Source organism: Physcomitrium patens, chromosome 18 (assembly GCF_059467195.1).
Source record: "Physcomitrium patens ecotype Gransden chromosome 18, ASM5946719v1, whole genome shotgun sequence".
Lineage (NCBI taxonomy): Eukaryota > Viridiplantae > Streptophyta > Bryopsida > Funariales > Funariaceae > Physcomitrium > Physcomitrium patens.
Genome location: NC_143427.1, coordinates 3,387,586 through 3,406,009, shown reverse-complemented (window position 1 = coordinate 3,406,009; position 18,424 = coordinate 3,387,586). Strand labels below are relative to the sequence as shown.

At 28.8% G+C, this 18,424-nt stretch overlaps 1 protein-coding gene across 1 annotated transcript; it reads left to right on the top strand.

Annotated features, from left to right (window-relative positions):
- The first annotated feature begins 2,063 nt into the window (after window positions 1-2,063).
- On the top strand, window positions 2,064-3,634 carry LOC112295144 (uncharacterized). The gene is made up of 2 exons (XM_024546363.3): window positions 2,064-2,980; window positions 3,145-3,634. The coding sequence occupies exons 1-2, from the start codon at window positions 2,663-2,665 to the stop codon at window positions 3,316-3,318; spliced, it is 492 nt and encodes a 163-aa protein (XP_024402131.1). The 5' UTR covers window positions 2,064-2,662; the 3' UTR covers window positions 3,319-3,634.
- Window positions 3,635-18,424: the final 14,790 nt, after the last annotated feature.

Here is an 18,424-nt window from a genome sequence, read left to right as displayed (position 1 = left end):
TTATATAATACAACATCTCTATTTGTTTTGATACATTTTGCATCATTTTGCTAATGTCCCTTATGTCCACAAGCCCTACAATTGCTTCTAAACTTACCAATCTTAGGCTTTTGCTTGTGTTGTAAATAATACTTCTTCAAAGGTTGTTTCTCTCTTGGATGCATTGCTAAGGCATAAAATAGAGAGATGTTTTTCTCCTTTCTTTACATCTCATCCACAAAAAATACAAATTGCACGTCTTCTTTTGTAATTTCTTCTTTTTTCTATAATGCAATCAATTGAAGTAGAGCCTATGATTCTAACAACATAGTAAGTATAAAAAAAGTCATACTTTGTTTGCCTTTTTTACCACTAGACTTAATTTATTGATCCTTAAGGAAAGAGATTTTGCAAAGAAAACTCTCTCTAAGTTCTCTATTAACAAATCAAAGATTGTAGAGTTTGTTCATTAAAAAGATCTTAAGAATGATCCCTAATAGCTTATAGACCCTAGCCAAAACATCCTACATTTCTTTTGTTAACATATATTTGCATATTTGTATCAATTGTAAGGACTTAACATTGAGGGCAATCAATGTTTATGCTTTCATCTTACTTGACTCCCATTTCAATTTATTGTCTATATTTATAAAATACTGCAATGTCAACATGCATATAGAATTTATGTACATGCGTCAAGTGCTTCATGACAAATGCCTCCATGCCATACTTCTTCACATCTAACCAATTAATGCAATGATTGATTAAGGACTACAAAGATCTACAAAGATCTTGTAATCACACTAATTTATCCAATTAGAGTAAATCTAATGAATTCACAAGATCAAAAACACCATTTTCAATCTGTAATGATCTTAAACCATATCAAGAGATGACAAGGTGGTAGGAAGAGGTTTGCTGTCAAACCCCTAAAATCCTTGACCATATAATGCAAACACAATGAATCTTTGAAGCTTCCAAAACAACCAGTTTGTGACCAGTATGGGAGGGGAAGATGCCAGGTAGAGTAGGGAGGGAATCTGGATGTGTCACGGTGGCAGAAAAAATAAACAAGAAAAGGGGGAATTAAGGGAGTCAATCTGGAAGGGAAGGGAAGAAAACAATGTGAAAGGAGGTGGGGATCTACCCAACAAACAAGTAGAGAAGTAAATAGTAGGCAACAGGGAAGGGAAAGGAAGGGGAGAGAGTGGTCCCCACGGGAGAAGAGGCGACGCGTGGGATAAAGCCAGGATCACAAGATAAGGAACAGGATTTGGAGGCTTGTCTCTGAGGACCTCTCCAGCTTTTCCTTGCCTTCCATTTCCGTGGAAGTGGTCCCAGAAATGCCATTCTTCGCAACGTGGGATCTTGCTTTGGCGGTTTTGGCTGGCAAGCGCATGAATACACGGAAACTGGCAAGATATCCACCGAACTACAGAGCTTTACTCGCTATCCACTTCCCTTTTCAATGAAAAACAGGTGAATATTGATCTGGTAAGTTGAAATGACTGGATGAAATTATCATTCTGAGTCACTCACCTGCCATTTTGGCGAGGCTGTAATTTACAGAAAACAAAAATCCTGGCTTGAAGCAGTCATGCGTCGCCTTGTTTGAACCAAAGTTGGACGTTGGGTCGGAGTGAGTGAGTGGTTTTAGACTGCAGACACGCCCAGGATAAGATCGACATGTTTCCGGGTAAATTCAGATGGCCGAGTTGTTAACTCATGACATCACTTGCCTACTCATAAATTTTTTATCGTGATGGTGTTGTGTTAACGTGCAGACAGTATAATCTCGTGCATGCAAATAGCTTAACGAAAAAGGTATCGCGATGAACACATAGGCCGACTTCCAGAACTAGAACGTGCCCTTGATTCGTTTCAGTTGGTGTGCACAGCTCGTTCGGCAGGTCAAAGCGTAGCTGACGGCTCTTCAGTGGAATCTTCCAAGTAACTGAGGGCGGGAGGGAGTGAATTGTTTAATTTTGCCTGCATTTGTGAGCTTGAGGTTTTGCCTCCTCCACTTGCTGACGGAATAAGAAGTAAATTCGGAGGGGGCGGTTGGTTCCTTCATGCTTGTGTGTGAACTGAGGGGAAGGAATCCCTCCCAGTCTGATGTTGCAAGTTGCGAGATCATGCCATCTGCGAACCACATAACGATGCCGGATACATCTAGGACCACTTGGTTGGTTCCGTGATTGTGGGACTCTCACCCGGAAGCCAGAATTTCGCAGTGCACCGTTACAAAGACGTGTAGTCTAGTCCGTTGGGACGCTTCTCTGTCTATCTGCTTTCTCACGTACACTGATCCGCGAGATAATTTTCACAAGTTTTCGAGCTATCTGTATCGATTTCCCAGCCAAGAATGATTTCCAAGTTGAAAATTCAGTTTCTCAGTTGAATTGAGAGAACTATTATTCGCTGTGAAATTAGCAGTTTGAGTACTTTTGCCTCCTTTAGAGCTAGTGATTAGTAACCAGCTGCATCAAAGAGGGGTTGCAAATTTTGTTTTTGGTTCTGTATAAGATCTGGGGTATAGGAGTCTGAGTTCTTGACGAGATTTTTGTCCATGCGCAATAGGCATAGCTCTTCATCACCACTGTTCGCTGATTCAACCCCCTTCCCACATTGCAGCGAAGTAAATTGAAGCTTTGTCTCCAGCACACGGTGAAAGGTGTTGAGCATGGATCTGTCAGCACTACACAGTATATACAATCCTCCAGGTATTTCAAGCCGAGAGACGGTGGTGTCAAGAATCTGGAGCCGAGGGGTGACTAGTTATCTAATACGTAAAAACGAAGGCTCGAGGTTGATGACTAGAGCTTATCTTCCCCACAGCCACGCTACCGAAGATCATCACGCCGTCCTGGGAGTCTCCCGGTTTGCTACAAAGCAAGAGATTAAAACCAGTTACCGTCGTCTTGCACGGGAGCTACACCCCGATGTGTGCAAGAGCGAGCACTGCTCCACGCGGTTTCAGAAAGTCAAGAGAGCTTATGAGGTTAGCTCTTCCCTTCCCTCGAATCTCTTTCAAGTGTTGCATATGTATATATATATCTATATATATATATATATATATAACTGGTCTGCAATATATTACTCCTCCAACTCCGATTTCTTCCCATCCAAGACCTCACTGACAAGATTTTTCCGCGACTTCGGCAGGCATTGATTCAAGAGTCAACTTCACATTTCGGAAACTTTGAGAATGACGCGTCGGACAATCTGGAGGACTTCAAGGGAGTGGAAGATAGCAACTGGGACGAGTGGGAAGAGTGGATGGGTTGGGAGGGCGCTGGCACTTACGACTACTCGAACCACATCAACCCAAACATGTAGACCGAAAGAATTCTCCGCTTTGTCGAACAAAAACGTTGACACAGAAATTTGTTCAACTTTTGGAACGCCACTGTAAACTAACGCCCAGTGGCCACTTCACGCTGACGAAAGAATTGCAACAAGCAGAATAGGGATACGTCCTCCTCTCTCTCAGAGAATCAACATTCGATCGACGTCGCTAAGCAAGCTCCACATCTCCATGACCTCTCTCTAACCAAGGCTGGTCTCAGTGCACCCCAAGTGCCCATAGCCGATGAGTGGCAGTGTATCTCTTTGTACATGCAGTGATTAATGAAATTGTTTTGTGATTGACTCACGAGGTGAGCATCTGAGTGGGTTGTTGCGCAACCTGGAAACCAGGTCGATCAGATCCAAAGAGAACCAACTGTGGAAAAGCAGTCTTCTCTAGTCCTGCGAGCCATGGTTCCATCACTCATTGGCTTCAAAAGGCTTGTAAACTGACTCCAAATCGCTCAGCTCCTTGTAACTCTTCACCATGTTCTCTTCATTGCACAGCTGCAGCGGCGTTGAGCCACAATCCACCTGCAAATCTTCAGCAAAACTTTAAACTTCACATACCAGAAATCAATCTAGCTCTTCTTCATGTGAGCGATGTGTTTCTCAGTGGACCATAAATAAGAGTGGCGTTGCTTCAGTTTCAGATCCTATACCTAGCCTGGGGGATTCCACTTGTGGCTTCGTCGAGAATTGTACGGTGTCGTAATCTTTGTGGTTTCTTTGTTGTGTTTCCACCGTAGATTGTGGTTGCTCTCTAGTTCTTTGTTGGTTGTGCTAGGATTTTATTAAAATTTAAAGGATTATTTGGAATCATGGTTTGTATTATTGTATCAAAAGCCAAAGTTGTTGGAAGTTAGCACACAATTAAATAATGTGGTACAAAGAGATATGTAAGATAAATCAAAATATATAGAATGTTAGTTGTAGCATGTCAGTTTTAGAATGTTTGATTAATTTGTGTATATACCAAGTATCAAACCAATGTTCTAGAATGTTTGTAGTTTGTACTTTAATCTAAAATATCCACTTTTAATTTCTTCATATTTCTATTTTTGGAAAGGTTTTAAAATAAAAATAATCCTTTGAACAATTTATATGAAAAATATTCTTTCAATTGATTTTTTAGTTATTTAAAAATAAAATATCAATAACAATCCAAATAAACTTTTGAAGCAAATGAAAGTTTCTTGTATTTTTAAAATTTTAATTTTGAAAGAATATCTATATTACACAAGAGGCCATTCTCATTTAAGACATTGAAATATAATAGACACACAAAAAATAGTTCATCTATAAACAAATATATATATCTATATATATATATATATATATATATTTATTATATTTATTGTATGCTATATATGCATGTATGTATACTACATATGCATGTAAAAAATCAAAGACTTAATAAATAATTTATGTCTAAAGTGATTTAAATTTTAATTGATACTATTTTAAAAAATATCAATGCAACTATGACATTTTAAAATAAAAAATGTAGATCTTGTCTACAAATTAAAAAAGAATTAAAAATCTTATAAGTATATTACTCTATATATATATATATATATATATATATGCATTTAAAAAATAAAAAAATAATGAAATTTTTTTATTAATGTGTATTTTTTGTATATTTTATTTTATATTTTGTAGATTAATTCTATAATATTTCAATTAATTTTTTTAATTCATTAATGATTTATAGTAGTTTAAAGACATATATATATATATATATATATATATATATATATATTTAAGTACTATTTTGTTTATGCATGCATAAGTTGTTTTGATTAATTTTCAATAACAAAAATTTTAAAAATAAAATCATTAACAAAAAAAAATTTAAAACATCTATTAATTTAATCTTAAAGTAGAAATTATATTATTTTTTGACATCTATAGGCTTTTCATAGTAACTTAATTAGAATTTTTATACATTTCAAGTGCCTTATAAACATTAAAAAATTATTTTAAAACTAATATGATTTAAAGGTCAAATTTTTTAAAAATAAAAAAGAACCTTCTTTCATTTGATTTTTCTTGATTTGAATACGATTGAAATTATTAATTTAATATTTAAAATATTTAAAATAAAATATATAATTTTTTGATCAAATAAATAAAAAAAATCCATTTAAATTAAAAGATTTATAAATAATTTTTGTCTATATATATGAAAATAAAGTAAATAAGTGCTATTTTTTATTTATTTGATTTTTATATAATTATTTTTATAAAAAATATCTTTTATTTTAATTTATATTCTATAAATTATTTTTTTATCTTTTAGATATCAAATTGGAATTTTATATTTAAATATTTTATTTATTATAATTTAAAAATATTCTTGTGGTACACATTATAATCACAATAACATCACTAAATATTCATGCAAATTTTGATATGTATAATAAGCCAAGTTTTAGACAACTTGTCAAAGGTATAAATTATAAAGAATTAAAATGTTAAAATATTCTTATATTACTAGAAAAGAATAAACAATCACTTAACGATAGTATAATACCAAAACTAGTATGGCTAATACCAAAAACAAAAAAAACTAGAGATTTTTGAAAGAAGACTAAGAAGAAGAAAGACATTTAAAGAATGAAAAAGGCTTCATTTTTGCTTCTATATATATACCATCTAACTAAAAGCTAGTGTCAAGGATAAGAATTCAATGAAGGAAAATAAGCAAGTGAGACTTTTTTTAAAAAAGATGATAAAATGAAAATATAAAATTATGTATATTCAAAAGAAACTAGAACTGCAATTGCTTAAAGAGAATAAAACTAGAATTTCTTGAAACTAAACTAGAAGAAATAAAGGAATTGACAAGAATGAAGAAGGCTTCACTTTTGCCTCTATATATACTATCTGACTAAGAACTACTTGGCAACATTCTATAGGACTCCGAATATGTGTCAAATTTGCAAGACTCATGTGTTAACTTATAAAGCAAGTTTCCTATATGTCTATTACATAGTTAGTTACTAATACATGCAACACATGGCTAACTTGTTGGCCAAATCTTCAACCTATCAATCATCTATGGACACATATAAAGATGAAATTGCATTTTTGAAGCTTCTAGGAAGTTTTTCTAGAAGTTATTATCAAATTAATTTATTTTTACTTCTACTTCTTTATTTTATTTTAGATAACTATTAAAGTAAATATATATGTTTGTAATATGTAAGTATCAAAGTTATTTAAGACCTCTAACATGTGTCCAATTTAGAAAATATATAGCTAATTTGCAAGAAAAGTTTTATATGTACACCTTATGGTAAACTTCTACTACAAGTGTCCAATATATGCAACATGTGGCCAACTTATTGGCCTGATTTTCAGCCTACCAATCACCTATAGACATATACAAAGTCAAATCCATACTTATGAAGGTTCTAAGAAGTTTTTCTATAAGATATTATCGAATTTACATACATCTACTTCTACCCAATGCCTTTAAATTTAGATAAAGATGTATATTCATGGCATTATCTTCTCTTCTAAGGATGAGTTCCATAAGGAGTGATGATTACATGTTGAAAAACTCAAAGATGCAAAAAACTATATTTACTATATATCTAAATCTTTATTTTCTTTGAAAGTAATTGATAGATCATATGAGTCTTATTAATAAATTTTAATTGACAAGTTGGTTAAAAATATAATTTAAAGTGATTATATTATAATTTTATTTTTTATTTTTTATTATTTAAGTATTTAGTAAAATTTTAAAAAAATTATATATTATAAAAGTATTATTAGAAGAAAAATTATAAGAATAAAGTCTTAATAAGTCTTAGAAGTAATTATCTTAATTAGTCAAGTAATTTTTCTTATAATTAAATATTAATATTTAATTACTGAGACCAATGTCTACATTGGCCTTTTATTTGTATGTATTACTTGAAAAAGAGCATATAAATATTTATTAGTAGTTAGAAGGAGTATGGAAAGAATCTCATGTTTTTGTATTTATTTATATAAAAAATAATATTTTTAATTGATTTAAATTAATATTCATAATTATAAATTAATATATTTTATATTAATTATAAATATATACTATAATTACAAAAACATATTAAGTATTTTTAGATTTTTTTTAAAAAAATTATATTTTTTTTAGAAATTTTTAGAAAACATTTGAAGACTTGATAAAATTAAATTTTACCACCTTGGGAGCTATTATGAAGAAATAGAGCAAGATTTGAAGGCTATATAAGATTTTAGACTAATTAGATGTTTTTAAACACTATGATCAGGTCAAAAATGTAAAAATTGAACTATTAGTGGAAAATAAAAAAACCATCAGTTTATATAGTTCTTGTAGAAGGAAGATGCACAAGTCCCATATAGGTCGTAATACTTTGGATGTAGGTAGGAAGATAAGACTAAGACCTCAAGGCCTCTCTCAGCCATCTTTTTACATTACGTGTGAGCTTTGGTAAGACTCAAATCCTTGATCAATAAGCAAGTTATTCTTAAGATAAAATATTTTTATTTAATTTATTTAATTATTTATTTATTATCTTTACACCTTTATAAATTATTTATAGTAAATTAAATTTATATTTATTTTTATGTCATTAATAAGGTAATAAAATTAAAAATATGAAAATAAAATATTTATTTTTTAATTTTATTCTTTATTAGATTAAAATCCAAGAAAAAATTTGTAAATAATTTTTAAAGTAGATAATTGATTAATTACATCTTTTTCATTTATTTTATATTTTTTCTTCTTTTATTCTTATTATTTATTTTTTTAACTATATATCAAAAATTACAAACAACTCTTAATTGAGACTATCTTGAAATTTGGATTGAAATGTGAATTTTATCCTTACATATTCTTTTATCTATTTTTAGAATTATTTACTAGGATAAAAAGATCAACTTGATATTTTATCATTATTGAGGTTTTTATAATTTTTTTTAAATAAAAATTTAAAACGCCATCAAAGATTGTTCTTACCTTTAATAATATTAGTACACATGATAAATCTCTTCTAAGGTTGTGATATTAAATATATTGTATCTTGCCATCTATTTGAGTGATAACATGTTTTTAAAAATCTTTATATCTATTACATTATTTTGAAGGCTATGAAAAATTTAATATCTTATTTAGTAATTCAAAAAATAATGGCTCTTGAATTGAATCTATTAATTCTTGATTTTTTATCTTCATAGGACTATAAATACTAATAAAATTACAAACAAGGCTAAAAGATAGAATGTAATCTTTATTAAAACTTGATTTTGATTTATAGCAAAGAATTCCATGATTTTTTATCTTAGTTTTAATGGATGTTGTCAATAAAAAGTATCAACATTCTTTGTTGCATTTTCAAGATTCTTAAATAGTTTCCATGTGCCTTCACTAATATCACATCTATGCCAATGTATAAGATATTTCAATCTATTTTAACACTATCTTGAATTTAAGTCTTTTTTTACATTAAACTCTTGATTATTCTTTATTTTTTTAAAAAGAAGTGGTATTTGTCTTCTTTTTTGTTTATTCACTATGTTATATAAATTAAAAAGAGACATATAAAATATAAAATAGATTTTCATAAATTCCAATAGATATAATTGATAAGAAATTAGATTCATCTATTAATAAATAAAAAATGGCATATATCTATGGTATTATAATTTATTATAAGTATGATTAATCTTCATATTATGAAAAAATAATTATATCCTATTACCAACCTAAAACTATGATTTTTCCTTGCAATAGATATTTGCATTGATCTTTTATTGTTCTTAAGCTTTTTTTAATTGTGTCTTTATTGTTGCATATAGCTTTCATAAAATATTTTCCAAATTTTTTGCTACAAGATTATCAACCTTTGTAAAGTCAAAGTATCAAGTTGTAGATAATAACCATAATTAGTATAAAAAGATGTTTGTTGAATAGAAGAATATGTCATATTATTGAAAAAAAATTTGGCAAAAGAAGTATCTAATCATCTTAATAATAGTATATGATATATTTCAAATATTTTTTAAAATCTAAATTCATCTATTTTGATTATCTATTAGTTTAAAAATAAAAAATCAATGATAATCTTTACTATCTTAAATTTTTATTTTAAAACCTTAATATATATTGAATTCATTTATATGATATAATATTCTTTAATAATCTATAAAAATAATAAATATTAATGAAAAAAATTAAATAGTTAATTATTTGTGACTATTTTATATTTAGTATAAATTATACTATCTTAGTCAATTGCCAAAGAAATAAAAACTAGAAAGTCTTGAAATAAGTTTAAGGACTAAAAAAGTGTTGATAAGAGTGAAGAAGGCTTCTATCTTATTTCTATATATACTATCTAACTAGTAGCTATGTGATAATATTCTATAGAACCTCCAACATGTGTTAACTTTATTAAACACATGTCTTAACTTATAAAGCAAGTTTTCTCTTTGTTCACCAAATAATTAGTTGTTCCATAAGCTATTAATATGTATAACTTGTGGTTAATTTTTTGATCAAATTTTTAACCTACCAATTAACTACAAACACATGTAAAATCAAAGCAGCATCTATGAAGCTTCTAAAAAGCTTTTTTATAAGATATTATAAAATAAATCTACTCTTATTTATTTATATTTAATCATATAGATAATTATTAGAATAAATATGTATATCCATGACAATTAATTTTCTTTCATCTTATAGAATATATAAATATCTTTTTAAATTTAAATTTAAAAAAATCCTAAAATTTAAAAGAATTATTCTTAATATCATAAATAAAAAAATCTCAAGATACATTTAATTGAATTTTCTTAAAAAAATTGAATCAATAATCAGCATTGAAGATAAAATTATTCTAGCTTCAAAAGAATATTTTTATTTTTATTTTTATTTTATCTATTTTTAAACAAGAGCTATCTTTTTTTTGTATAAGATAAGAATATTGTTGTATGACGTGAAGTCTTACTTAAAAATGCCCTGGGTACTTGGTTGTGGAAGATAAATAAAATTTACAACAATAGGTTTTAATAACTCTGATAGAAACACATATAAATTACAATTATAGCTTAACAAACATAGTCAAATATTGATGAAGCTCAATTATCATCCTTGCCAAGGCCCTAAAATTTAAGTTATGCATTTTTGCAATGCTAGCTAAGTAGCCTTGCCTTGCCTAATTGTATATAATCATATAGTTTTGCCATCCATATGGTCTTTTTTAATTATATTTTATTAGATGTAACAAAGAAGGATGAAAATAATTATAAATGAAATTCATCTATAATAGATGTAAACTTTAGGTATAAGTAAAGAGTTTTAGAAGTGAGAGTCATATTACTCCATAATTCTTTTTATATGTAACCTTGCTAATACTAAACATTGTGGCTTCTAACTTCTTTTTCTTCAATAAATTATGGACCCACTCACATTTTCTTATAAGTTTTGAAGTTATTTGAAGTCTTTATTTTTATATGGAATAGATAATGTTGTCTTTGCTAATATTAGGTTTTAGAATGTTCTAACTTTCAGATTCAGATCTAAATCTAAATCTTGAACTTGGTTTGTTCTTATTTGTTGTTAAGTGTATTTTAGGTTTAGGATATATTTTACACCTTAAGGTGATGTTATAGAATACTTACATTATGTTTTTTTTTGCTAAGTTAGATCTTTAGTAGACTAACTTTGTAGTTTCATGTGTTGAAGAAGCTCAAGGTACTTAAAGGACCTCTCATGATACTTGGAAATGATTTGTGAGCATAAAAATGATATTTGAATGGAAATTTAGATTTAAGATGTTTATATAGTTCATTGGACTTGTAAAAAGTCATAAAATTTAAGTATTTTGAGAGTGAAAACACTAATTTATTCACAAAAAGGATATTTTAAGATTATAAGGCAGCAATACCTTGCTGATTTTGAGAGCTTTAAGACTATTTTCCTTGATCTTTTTTAAATACATCTCTCTTTTAGACATGGCTTCAAATGAAGATGAAGGTTTAAGAACAATTTGAAAAGTGTAGAGGCGAGAATTTCTACCAATGAAAGATAAAAATGGAGCTTTTATTGGCTTTTTGGATCTTTGGGATATTTTAGATGACAATAAAGAGCCTCCAAGAATACATGCTGATATAGAAAAAAAACAAAAAATAAATAAATAAAAAAATAAAAAAATAAAACTTTGTGAAAAGAAGGCTTTTGAATTAATTGCATGCAATGTTGATGAAGCCTACTTGTCTTATATTATTTCTTGCAATGGTCCAACCAAAGTATGGAAGACTCTCTACAACATCAATGAAAGCAAGAACTTATTCAATGTCATCTACACAAAGAAGAAGTTCTAAACTTGGAAGATTGAAGAAGGTGAAGACCTTATAGCAAACTTCAACAAGGTGAAAGTACTTGCAAACTAGCTTATAATTGTAGACAAGCCTTTAAAAGATGCAAATGTTGTCATGACTCTACTCATAAGCTTTCCCAAATCCTACAACTACCTGATTATGGCTTTGGAATCTATAAAGATGAAAGAACTCAGAATGAACTACGTGACAACAAGACTTAGCTATGAAGTGATTAAGAAGAAAGAAAAAGAGCCTCAAAGTGAAGATTCAGCATTCTATACATGGCAAGGTAAGAATAATTATTCAAATCAATGAAGTAATGTCAAAACTTGCTTCATTTGTACTAAAGTAAGACATTTTGCTCAAAATTACAATAAAATCAAAAAGATGAAAAGTAAGAATGCAAGTAGTATACAAAATGAATTTGGAGAAGAAGATTATATATTCATGGCAAAAAATAGCACCTGTATGGTTGCCATGTCAAGATGGATTGTGGACTCAAGTTATTTTAAGCATGTGATATTTTATAAGTATTCATTTGATACTTATGAGGCTATTCCAGCATCAAATGTAATTTTGGCAGATAGTAGCACATATGAAGGCATTGGAATTGATTCTATTATAGTAGAGGTAGTTGTGAATAAGCAAACTAATAAGATTAAATTCAAAAACATCTTCGATGTGCCTAAAATGAAGAAAAATCTACTTTCAATGAATAAACTTGTAATAAAAGTTTTTATGATTCAATTCAATATGAATGGATTTTTTATAAGAACATTGTGTGGAAACATAGTTGCTAAAGGCTCTAGAGAAGAGAATTTGTACTATTTCAAGTGTAAGAAGGTCAACATAGTAGAAGTAGCTGCATTTATTGAGTTTACATCAAACCAAGAAAAGTTGAATATATGGCATTGTAGACTTCGCCATTTAAATGTGAAGAAGATGGCAAAGCTGAAGTCTATAGTAAGTAGCCTCAATCTTAGCAAAAAAAGCCAAAATTTAATATAACTTACATGTGAAAGATGCATATAAAGCAAACAACAAAGGACCTCATTTATAAGTTGTATAGGAATATATACTACAAAGTTATTAGAAATCATCCATTTTAATGTATGTGGACCTATTAAGACCACAAGTATTGGAGGAATAAGATATTTCCTTACTTTCATCAATGATTTTTCAAAAAATATTTGAATTTATATTCTTAAAGCTAACAATGAGTATTTTTGGAAGTTCAAAGAATTTAAAGTTCTTTTTAAAAAATAAAGCAAGTACAAGATGAAGGTAGTGGATATGAACAATAGAAGCAAATATATATTTAAGTAATTTGATGTTTATTTGAAGAATGTAAGAATTGTTAGATAAACAATAATTCTATATATTCCATAATAAATGGTATTGCTAAAAAAATAAATCAAACCATTGTAGAGATGATAAGGAGCATGCTTTATATTCAAAATTTTAATTATGAATTTTATGCAAAAATTGTGGTGAATGCAATATACACAAGGAATAGGTGTCCAATAAGTGCTCTTACATCAATGATGTCACAAGAAGCTTGGAGTGAGAGATAACCTTGCATTTCATATATGAGGACCTTTGAATGTATTGGATATGCAAAGACACCAAATTATATGAGGTTCAAACTTGATGCAAAAGGTACAAATTGTATTTTCTTGAGATATTGTAAAGATACCAAGGCATATAGGCGAATGTATTTGGACACCAAAAAAATCATCAAAAGTTTTTGGATCATTGTCATGTTGAATTTTTGGAGCATAAAAGTACTTGTGAAAACTTGAAGATATATCCAAGTAGAAATAATGGTGTATTTGTGGATAAATTTTCAATTCCAACAAAAAAAGATGACAAAAATAAAGATGGTGAAGTTATAAATGAAGATAAAGAACAAAGAAGATGAAAAAAAAGGTCTTACAAATTCTTAGGACCAATAATGAAGATGTTGAAGATTATGATGATGATGATGATGAAGAGTACAAATTTTAGAGTGAAAAAAGATATGTTTCAATAGAAAAAAAAAGCTTAGAAAAGAGCATGAATTACAACAAGATGAATCTTCTTCAAATGAAAGGAGGTATCTTTTGTAAAGAAGAAAATCACATTGAAAATGATCAAAGAATCATATCTTTTTTTAAGCAAGTAAAGAACATGCAAATATTACTCTTTTTATAGATCCATTGTCTTATACTAATACTATAAAGTCTCAAGATGAAATCGAATGGAAGTAGACTATAGAAGAAAAGTATTAATTTCTTATAGACAATGGTATATGGGAATTAATACGTCTTTCAGTAAATTGATCTAATATTGGTTGTAAGTAGGTGTTTAGGACTAAAAGAGATGAAATAGATGTGGTAATGAGGCATAAGACAAGATTAGTTACCAAAGAATATTCACAAGTTATTGGTATTGACTTTAATGAAATTTATGCATTCATTGCCAAATTTACCACTATTAAGACCATTGTAGTAGCAATTGACTTAGAAATGTATCAAATGGATGTAAAAATAGCCTTTTTGAATGAAGAATTATAAGAAGACATCTATATGGATCAACTTCAAGGATTTTTATAACAAAGCAAAGAACATCTTGTGTGCAAGTTGAAGAAATTATTATATTGATTGAAACAATCACCAAGAGCATGGTGTCAACATAGTAACACATTTTTTTTATCAATAAAAGGTTTGTAAGGAATGAGACTAATCATTCACTATATGTGATGAAATCTAAAGAATTCTTGCTGGTTATAATCCTCTATGCCGATGATTTGATTATATTAGCTAATAATATGAAAAAAATGGATTAGATGAAGACTGTATTAAAAAAAAAATATGAAATGAGTGATTTGATAAAACTCCAATATTACTTAGAAGTAGAATTTATAAAAGATCATGATAACAAGACCATTATAATGAGTCAAAGCAAGTACATTAAAGAAGTATTGAAAGGATTCTACATGGAAGAATGTAAGTCCATTGAAACACCTTTGGAAGCAAACTTGAAGTTTATGAAGCTTATGAATAAAGAATATGCACAAATTAAAGGTGAGATACAAAATATTCCATATAAAGCAATAGTAGGCTCACTTATGTATGCAATGGTTGCTAGAAAAGTGAATCTTATATTTAGTGTGAATATTATGAGCCAATACATGTCTAAAATAGGATCATTGCTGAAACAGGATCAAATTCTCTAAGGTCTAAAACCTTATTAAATCCATAACAATAAAGATCTCGATATAATACAAGACCAAGTACATAAAAAAAAATAAATTGAAAGTAACTAAAAAAAATAGAACATGAAAGACATGACTAAGTATAAAAAAATAGAATCAAATAAAATCAAATAGATCTAAAAGAATAAAATAAAAAAAAAGATTCTAAAGCCATATTTGACTAAATATTTCATAATAATATTTATATCAATTCTATTTATACTTTAATAAATTTTATTAAAACTTTAGTCAATTCTATTTATACTTTATTCAATTATCTTATAACTTTTTAGAATTTTTTTAATAGTAGGTTCCACCAAGATAATCACCCTTTTAGAAGGTTCTATGATAGGTTTTACTATGATAACTATCTTAAGCCTTTTAAAAAGATTTTATGGTGGATTCCACTATAATAACCATCTTAAGCCTTTTTAAAAGGTTCTATTGTAGATCCCATATGAATCACCACTCTAACCTCTATTTTAGAAACTTTTCAAAAACAACTCCAATTACATAACTCTATGTGCAAATAATACGAATATCCTATCTATGCTTTCTTACAACTAATATTCCTCTGCTAATACAAAACGTCTTCTATTCGCTCTCAATGATATTTTCAAATAGTTTCTTGATAATAAGTAAGGTTTTGTGTAAGTTTTTATATTACATCATGGATAAAATAATCTTTCTAAACAACTCTGTACTGAAATTACAGACGTCTATTGCCACAGCAAAGATAGCAATGCTCCCAAATACTATCTACTTCATATTCTTGTTAGTCATTAATCACAACCAGTGGTCGTCGTGGTAGTTGGTGTCAGTTTAGAAAATGCTATGATTTAATATGAAATTCCTTGAGCTACAAAATTTAAAAGATTAGATGGATTTAAATATGGGACGAAAGCTCAAACCAATATATAATATCAAAAATTATCGCAAAAATAAGAAAAGGTCCAAGCTATCAAGGTGCTAGCTTACAGACTTGAATTGATGTAATAAGTGGAAGATTGGCATTGGAAAATAATACGTGGTCACCTTCTTAGAAGATCTTATATTCTTAGTAGTTATCTGCATATTCCTTCTGCCAATTTTGTATAATAAGAAGATGGTGTCGTGCCTCTTGCAAGGCCCTTATAAGCCATTTTATAAATTCTTCTATTGACAGATTATTGATCTTAATGAGACAATAAAAGATTGCTTGCATAATCGGATGGTAACTAGTATTAAGCAAGAATAGTGAATAACCAATACTTACTTCAATACTATTATTGAAGGTAAATTCTAAGGGTATCAAATATTCATCCCAATTATTATAATAAACTGCTACGAATGTCTATAGCATATCTTTTAGGATCCAATATGCATCCTCTATTTGTATATTTGTCTGAAGATGAAAGACCATAAATATAGTAAGTTGTATGTCTAGTAGTTTGAACAAGACTTGTCAAAAACTCCTTGTAAAGTATAAATTTCAATCGAAAATGATGACATGAAGTAATCCATGGTGACAAAAGATAGTATCGAAGAAGACTTGTGTAAAAGCTGGGGCATCAATATCAGAGCATATTGCAGCCAAGTGAAGTTGCTTTAAGAGTCTTTTCTCAATGACAGCAACAATAGTGTGATTGTGAGGTGTCAATGGCAAACACATAATAAGATCCATAGTAACTTACTCCCAACGTGCCATAAGTAGTGGAATTGGCTGGAATAGCACAGAAGATGCTACATTACATGCTCTATTACATTAGCATAATTCACAAGAATGCACAAAATTTCAAACATCTCAATCCAAACTTATCCAAAACCATATCCTTGAGATCTATTTTAGAGTCTTCTTGTACCCTAGGTATCTAAATATTGAAATGTTGTATCATTCTTGAAGTATGTGTGTTTAAAGTATAGCATTGTCATGTAAATAAATTCGCTTCTTAAAATAGAATAAATCATTTTAGATACAATAATCTTAATATTGGATATTATCTACTTTTAATCAATCAATAACTATCTTAAAATAAGTATCAAGATACATAACTTCCTTCAATTTTGTCCTTCTTATTAAGTTTGAAATGACACTATTAATACTAGTAACTTTTGCCTTGTTATCTGATTTGGATTTTAAGTTAGATCTACATGATAAGATATTCGATGCAATATGTTGTTGCCTTTGCTTCTATTCAAATTGAATGTCAAAAAGCTATAACTCCTCTTTCCAATGATGATGTCATCATTTCATATTTTTCAGATACAAATCATAGTCATGTCCAAACAATCATTAGCTTCTCTAACAAATAGTATTGCTACATTTTTGTAGCATGTACAATTGTTAGTTCTTCTCCACTACATATAGAATAACTGTACTCTATTCTTCTGAATTTACGTAATTTATACATTATAAATTAAAGGCCCCTACTAAAATCCTGTTGAAGAAGCGTGCCAATAACAAAGTCAGAAGCATCAATTTCAAGTATACATGGAAGATCAAGTTCAAACAATTGTAATATTGGAGTAGTAATTAGTACCTCTTTGAACTTCTTAAAGGCCATTTTTTATTCTACTTTCCATTCAAATGGGGCATCCTTCTCCAACAAACTTTTCAATCAAGTAGCAATGTGTGCAAATTGCCAAACAAGACTACAATAATATCTAGCAAGGCCTAAGAATGAGAAGACTTCAGAAGCATCCTTGGAAGTTGGCCAATCCTCTACTACTTTCATCTTGTCCTACTTCCTAAACATGCCTTTGGAGGATATTACATACCTCAAAAACATGACCTTTGACTTCAAAAGTTTACATTTCAATTGCTTACAATAGAAGCAACTGTCACATTATTGTCGTAGAAAAAATTTGCTTTAAAAAAGCATTAGGCTTCTGAATGTCCCTAAATGCTCAGTCAAGCCTCTAGATAAAAAAAACGCAAAGTTTATATATAAAATTATCCCTATAGAGTCAATTACATCAATACATAAGCCTTAAGTATCAAAGATCACCAAAAATATAATAAAAATATTATTAAAAACTTGTATATCTTTAAGATAAATTCTTTTCAAACTTCAACAATTTAAATCTCAGAATTGGACCGTCTAAACAAATCCAAATTTTACATGAAGTATTGATGTATTTTTAACAACTAAAAAAATAAAATATAATGTATAAATTTATTATAGATCTTGAGAAATTGCTAAAATTCTAATAGTAGCTTCAAACCCTTGCTTAATATATATTCATGTACAAATTTCTTCATATCTCACAAACAAAGTACTCAAATACCATAAAAATTTAATATATAGTTTTTTAATTCAATAATACATATTTTTAAAAATTTTTAGCCGAAAATTCATTCAAAAATTCAAGATATGGCTCCAACCATTACTATCAACAAAACAATTCACTTATTGCCTTTGAATTACATATATTATCTTCAATGCTCTATAACTTCTTCATACAAACTTCAAATGTAAAAATTATTTCACAAAAGATATAGATCTTAAAATCATT

Excerpts from the sequence above, each read along its gene's own strand:
- LOC112295144 (XM_024546363.3), top strand. The coding sequence starts at position 2,663 with ATGGATCTGTCAGCACTACACAGTATATACAATCCTCCAGGTATTTCA. Across the intron at positions 2,981-3,144 it reads AAGTCAAGAGAGCTTATGAG|GCATTGATTCAAGAGTCAAC; the intron begins GTTAGCTCTTCC and ends CGACTTCGGCAG.